Consider the following 7,121-nt stretch of genomic DNA (forward strand, 5'->3'; position numbering starts at 1 on the left):
CAGGGCGCCACCCAAGAAATCCCAGGGACGTGACGCAGGGGCAGGCCATGGCAAATCGCCTCCGAAACGGCTCTTGCCATAAACACAAGTCTAGATAGCAACACAAAAGGTGAGCGACGCAGTAACAAGATCAGTGAACAAAAAGAACTGTGCACCAACACTGTTCACATAATAATAAGCAGGGGTCATTTTGTAGAAAAAGAGGTGCCGGAGCTCATTAGCATCACTCATTAGCACAACTCATTTGGTTAGGCCACACCCCCTGACATCACCGGAAGTGTGTCAGAAGGCAACACCCACCGCTCAGGCACCACTGGGCTGTTTTGGATTGCTAGCTATGGGGGGGTGGGGGAACGTGCAGATCTGTCCTCGCAGAGGAGGGAGAGCTTGTACCTGAATAAAACCTGGTCTTAAAGGTGCCACTGGACTGTTTTGGACCAGGGGGGCTCTGCAACTTACCTGGCTGCTGCTTGCTCTGACTGAGGGCTGCTGGGAGCAGGGGGTGGGGCTTGTTGCATATGCCCGCCCCCTGGGCTCTTTACTGCCGGAGCTCCGCTCCTGTACGCTCCTGCAGGAAATGACCCCTGATAATAAGAATATCTGGATTTTGTGCACAGTGTTGGTGCACAGTTCTTTTTGTTCACTGATTTTATTAAAAACAAGCCTATCTCGCCACCTAGTGGTGCATAACGCTAAAAGAGCTAGAATTTCTGGCTGCCAGACAATCTTAGGATCTCCTGGCTATACTACACACATTCTGCCATACCACAATTATTATTAATTATTACCACACTGGCTGTCCGACCAGCAGTGGCTTTCAGGTGGAGGTCTTTCACATCCCATGATCTCTTTTAGTAGAGATGCCGGGGGATTGAACCTGGGGCCTTCTGCTTGCCAAGCAGATGCTTTGCCGCTGAGCCACAGCCCCACTATTGTCCTCTTGAGCTCTAAAGGCATTTGTGAATCCCCACTGTAGTCCCAGGGCTCCTTCCCATTTGCAGTTGAGACCCACGTCACCAGTCAACTCCAGCCGCATACCGAAGATGGAGGTGCCCCTCAGGGTGTAGCCCCCAAAGCTGAAGACATGGGAATGGTCAGCGGTCACCACGGTGAGGGTGTCCTCTTCACTGGTCAGCTCCCCGGCCCGCTGGATGGCCTGATCAAACGCCACCGCTTCGGTGAGAGCCCGCTTCGCGATGCCGTCGTGGTGGGCGAGGTCGATTTTGCCTCGTGCAGAGAAATGGCAAGAGAGTTAATGTTTGGTGAGCATGACAAGATCTGTGAAACTCATGGGCCGTCGATTCGGATCCGACAAAAGTCAGGACTCCCCACCCTCCAGTGTGTTATGGGCTTGTGGAACTCACGGCTTCGTGATGGAATGACAGCCTTGTGTGTGTGCGCGTGCGAAGCATCGTCAAGTTGCAGCCGACTTATGGCGATCCCATAGGTCAGTGGTGTTGAACTCATTTGTTATGAGGGCCGGATCTGACATAAATGAGACCTTGTTGGGCCGGGCCATGTGTGTCGTAAAATGTAATGCCAGGGAGTGGAGATATAAACTTTACAAAGGAAACAAATACAAAGGTGGTTTTTTTTCCTTAAAATAAAACCCTACTTAAAACATTAGCACTCTTGCAATATTTTGTTTATTTAACAGTGTCTGATAACGGACACCTCTAGCTCTGAGTTATTGCATCAAAATGTCTGTGTTGTTGCAATCCTGAGTATGCTGTTCAGATGTGTCTCTGTAAGCTGCAAACCTACGATGACACAGCAGCAGCAGGAGACAGCCAGTTCCACTGCGGGCCTGGTGGAAGCCCTCCGGGGGCCTGATCTGGCCCCCGGGCCGCATGTTTGACACCCCTGCCATTGGGTTTTCAAGGCAAGTGATTAAGCAGAAGTGGTTAGCCATTGCCTGCCTCTGCAGAGTCTCCCTTAGAGTTCTCCCATACACGTACCAACCCTGCTTACTTCCCCCCAGCAAAGGGCTTACTGGAAACTTACTAACCCTGCTCAGTGACCCCAGCAAGAGACTTTCAAGGCAAGTGAGAAGCAGAGATGGTTCACCTTCCTCGCCCTTATGACCATCAGAAGAGCCTTGCTGGATCAGACAAATAATCCATCCAGTAAAGCATCCCAGCTCACAGAGTGGCCAGCCAGTTCCTCCGGAGGGCCAACAACAGAGCACAGAGGCCGAGGCCTTCATGAGAACATCAGAAGAGCCCTGCTGGATCAGACCAGTGAGGGTCCATCTCGTCCAGCATCCTGTCTCACACCGTGGCCTCAACCAGTTCCTCTGGAAGGCCAACAACAGGGCAGAGAGGCCGAGGCCTTCATAAGAACATCAGAAGAGCCCTGCTGGATCAGACCAGTGGTCCATGTAGTCCAGCATCCTATCTCACCCAGTGACCAACCAGTTCCTCTGGAAGGCCAACAACAGGGCAGAGAGGCTGAGGCCTTCATAAGAACATCAGAAGAGCCCTGCTGGATCAGACCAGTGGTCCATGTAGTCCAGCATCCTATCTCACCCAGTGACCAACCAGTTCCTCTGGAAGGCCAACAACAGGGCAGAGAGGCTGAGGCCTTCATAAGAACATCAGAAGAGCCCTGCTGGATCAGACCAGTGGTCCATGTAGTCCAGCATCCTATCTCACCCAGTGACCAACCAGTTCCTCTGGAAGGCCAACAACAGGGCAGAGAGGCTGAGGCCTTCATAAGAACATCAGAAGAGCCCTGCTGGATCAGACCAGTGGTCCATGTAGTCCAGCATCCTATCTCACCCAGCGGCCAACCAGTTCCTCTGGAAGGCCAACAACAGGGCAGAGAGGCCGAGGCCTTCATAAGAACATCAGAAGAGCCCTGCTGGATCAGACCAGTGGTCCATGTAGTCCAGCATCCTGTCTCACCCAGTGACCAACCAGTTCCTCTGGAAGACCAATAACAGGGCAGAGAGGCCAAGACCTTCATAAGAACATCAGAAGAGCCCTGATGGATCAGACCAGTGGTCCATCTAGTCCAGCATCCTGTCTCACACAGCGGCCAACCAGTTCCTCTGGATGGCCAACAACAGGCTGAGAGGCCGAGGCCTTCCCCTGATGTTGCCTCCTGGCTCTGGGAATCAGAGCTTTAGTGCCTCTGAATGTGGAGGTTCCCCTCAGCCACCATAACTGGTAGCCATTGATAGACTTCTCCACCATGAATCTATCGAGACAGAGTGCCACTTCATTTCAATGGCTGGGGGACAACGGCAGGGTGGGCTGCCGTTTATGCCTCGCTCGTCGTCTTCCCAGAAGCATTCGGTTGAGCACTGTGAAAACCAGTCGGCTGCACTAGACGGACAGACCCAGCAGGGCTCCTCTATGTTCTAAATGAGCCTTAACCTATGTGCGGCAGTAGTAAGGGCGACCCAATTGGGACAGGCTCTCATTCGTCTGTGCTGGTCATTCTTGGCCCGTACCACAGATGCCAATTTATTCTGTTTTCACTGCAGAGCCCAGAGCAATGTCTCCCCCATCCCTTTCACTAACCAACAGTGTTTGCCTTGGGTATGAAGAAGACGAAGAGGAGGAGGAGGAGGAGATTGTATTTATACCCCGCCCTTCACTACCCAAAGGAGTCTCAGAGCGGCTTACAGTCTCCTTTTCCTTCCCCTCCCCACAACAGACACCCTGGGAGGCAGGCGGGGCTGAGAGAGCTCTTTCGAGGACTGCTCGTGAGAGAACAGCTCTGAGAGAACTTGTGACTGACCCACGGTCACACCAGCAGCAGAAGTTGGAGCAATGGGGACTCAAACCCGGTTTTCCCAGCTCCTAACCACTACACCAAAGATGGCTTTGATTCCAATACAAAGACGGTGGCATTCGGTCTGCGGGCCCCATGTTGAGTTAGAGCCCTAGAAAACGCCCAGTATTGCCCATGGCTAGCACCGGCTACGTAAAGCCAAATTAGAACTCAGGGCCCTCCATGAAGAGGACGGTCACCTACAATTACCCCAGGCTCCCCTTTGAGTCAGTTTCTCGTCTGTTATCTCCTTGGCCGGAAGTTCCCCCTGACATTGTTTCCTTTGGAGGCCTCCTCCAAATTGTTCAGAAACCGTAGCAGGTAAGGGGGGAGACATCTGGACCTAGATACGTGGGGGGCCTTCCAAACAATCAGGGACAGGACAGGAGTATCGAGGAGTTCCCAAACCCGACTTATCTTCCACAAACAGGTAGAAGCCCCTGGGGTTGCGCTGGAGAATTTTGAGGGCCGCTTCGGTCATCTCGACCAGAGTCGGGTCCGTGAGGTTGTCTCGAATGTGGTCGTACTTCATGTCGGAAGGCTCAAAGAGACCTGGTGGGTGGGGTGGGGACAACACTTGAGGAAGCTGAGAGGCAGAATGGGCCCAGCAGTATCAAAGGTTACAGTTTTTCCACATCAGATGGCAGGGTGGGATGATGGGAAGGTGTGGCTTCCATGTTTGAAGGGTCCCTGCAAAACCCCTCTCCCTGACGGGCGAGCTTTCCATGTGCGTGGAATTATTTTCCCGCCTTGGAGGAAGAAACAGGAAAATCACTCCCCGTCCATGGAAGCGGTACAGTCCTAGCATCTCATTCTCCCGCGGGCATCGCCTGTCCATTGACTGCATTCTGAGAAACTTTGTATGGTTGTCACGAGAGAAGGTGTGCATGTCTTTGCGAGAATGGCATATAGACAGACTGTGTAGTCCTGAATGACTAAGCCACGCTCTGGAAACAGACGGAAGATGGCATGCCAGATGCTAAGTTTTATTAGGACCAAACAAAACATCACAAAGTAGAGTTTTCGAGTCCCCTGCAAAACTCTGATGTTTGAAAAAACAAAGTAGAAGTGGGAAATTAGTAGTTAAGAGGCGGTGTTTGCAAGTGACATACTTTGGTAATGGTTGGAAACTCTTTGGGAAAATCCAGAAATAACATATGGTAGCTCTAGGGATCACTGGCAACTCTATGGGGAAACCTGGAAGTGACATAGGGAAGCTCTAGGAATCACTGGAAACGATATGGGAAAACCTGGAAGTGATGTAGGGCAGCTCTAGGAATCATTGGAAACTCTATGGGGACCCCTGGAAGCAATGTACAATAGTTTTAGGAATCACTGGAAATTCTATGGGAAAACACAGAAGTAACATACGGTAGCTCTAGGAATCACTGCGATTCCTAGAGCTACCCTACATCACATTCAGATTTTCCCTCGAATTGACATAGTGGTGCAGATGATGTCACGCTCCCCCTTGTCCCTGCCCCCAGCCCTCCTGCTAGCTGCCAAACATGGCCTGGCAACCATAGCCTAAAACGACCTCGCAGGGTTGTTGAATGGATAAAATGGAGAAGAGAAGAATAATATTGAGTCCCCATTGCGTACAGAGGTGTGGCATAATTGAAGTAAATAAATAATAAAAAGCAACATTTCTTGTCTTTGACCCCCGTTTGTTACAATCAGGGGTCATTTCTCGCAGGAGCACACAGGAGCGGAGCTCCGGCAGTAAAGAGCCCAGGGGGCGGGCACATGCAACAAGCCCCACCCCCTGCTCCCAGCAGACCTCAGTCAGAGGAAGAAGCAGCCAGGTAAGTTGCAGGGGCCCCCCCAGCCCCCCAGTCCAAAACAGTCCAGTGGCACCTTTAAGACCAGGTTTTATTTAGGTACAAGCTCTCCCTCCTCTGCAAGGACAGATCTGCACATCCCCACCCAAAAAAAGCTAGCAACCCAAAACAGTCCAGTGGAGCCTGAGTGGTGGGTGTTGCCTTCTGACACACTTCCGGTGATGTCAGGGGGTGTGGCATATGCAAATAAGTTATGCTAATGAGTTATGCTAATGAGCTCCTGCACCTCTTTTTCTACAAAAGGACCCCTGGGTACATGTATGGAGCCAAGTTTAGGACTATGGCCATCAGCTCCTGCCAAATACAGGGCCAGATCATTAAGAAAAAGATTAAATAAAGTGGGAGCTAAGCTACAGCCCTGACTACGACAAAGGAACCCAGACCTTAGAGGATGTAAAAAGGTTCCCTTGCTCGAAAGCCAATCGAATCCGACTCTAGGGTTGCGGTGCTCATCTCCGTTTCCAAGCCGAAGAGCCAGCGCTGTCCGAAGACGTTTCCGTGGTCATGTGGCCGGCATGACTAAACACCAAGGCGCACGGAATGCTGTTACCTTCCCACTGAAGTGGTACCTATTTATCTACTTGCAATTTCTTGCTTTCCAACTGCTAGGTTGGCAGGAGCTGGAACTAGAGACGGGAGCTCACTCCGTCATGCGGCACACTCGGGTCTCGAACTGCTGAATGACCGACCTTCCACAGCCTGCAGTTCAGCGTCTTAACCACAAATCTTAACCTGCGTAATTTTTGCAAATTGCAGAGCTGAACTTTCTGTGGCACAGAGACTGGGATGACTGTAGAGCAGAATTTCAACAACTCAATGAGATTTGTCTGCAGCCCCAACTTCACAATCCAAAAACACAAGACGCTTACCGGCGAGGCTGCCAGCCACTCAGCAATGAGGTTCCGACTATCCTTGCGGAGACCCTTGGAACTGGAGCTTGAAGGGTACTCGGGGTCCGGGGTCCCCTCCGGGGTCATATACTTCCTGCCACCACCTAAGATCACCTGCAGGACACTGGGTTGTCAGAAGAACTAGGCACACAAGGCATCTCTCCTTATTATAATCGAGTAGTGGGGACCAACGTTCTAAAATGCGCCCCGTTAGTGTATGGGCGGAAAAAATGCCACTCAGAAGAGCTTCCTCCAATGACTGGCTCCCTCAGCGAACCTGGGCTGCCATTGGCTGGGTGGCTGGGAGGGGAGGGAGCCAGTCATCTCAGCCAGCGTCTCCTGAGCGGCCATCTTCCGCACACACAGTAAGCGCGTCCCGGCTTCCCCCCCCAAGCTCCACTCCTGGCCGGCGAACGGGCCTTTCCGCCCCCCTGCGGCCCCACTCCTGCCCGGCGAACGGGCCCAGCAGGGCCCGTCCGCCGCCTTTCCGCCCCCCCCAGCCCCACTCCTGCCCGGCGAACGGGCCCAGCAGAGCCCGTCTGCCGCCTCCCCCCCAGCCCCACTCCTGACCGGCGAACGGGCACAGCAGGGCCCGTACGCAGCCTCCCCC

The 7,121-nt window shown here is 52.6% G+C and overlaps 1 protein-coding gene across 1 annotated transcript in view; it reads right to left on the minus strand.

Moving 5' to 3' along the window:
* The window catches only part of LOC107122900 (intestinal-type alkaline phosphatase-like), a gene marked incomplete at its 5' end in the record, with an annotated part of 17,949 nt that overhangs the window by 3,181 nt on the left and 7,647 nt on the right, over nt 1-7,121 (minus strand). Inside the window, 3 exons of the mRNA XM_015426039.1 lie at nt 1,039-1,230; nt 4,198-4,366; nt 4,750-4,759. Of these exons, the coding sequence (XP_015281525.1) occupies nt 1,039-1,230; nt 4,198-4,366; nt 4,750-4,759 (371 nt within the window). The remainder of the gene's footprint in view (nt 1-1,038; nt 1,231-4,197; nt 4,367-4,749; nt 4,760-7,121) is intronic.

This window comes from Gekko japonicus, unplaced genomic scaffold, assembly GCF_001447785.1.
Source record: "Gekko japonicus isolate JY-2015 unplaced genomic scaffold, Gekko_japonicus_V1.1 scaffold6277, whole genome shotgun sequence".
In the NCBI taxonomy this organism is placed as follows: Eukaryota; Metazoa; Chordata; class Lepidosauria; order Squamata; family Gekkonidae; genus Gekko; species Gekko japonicus.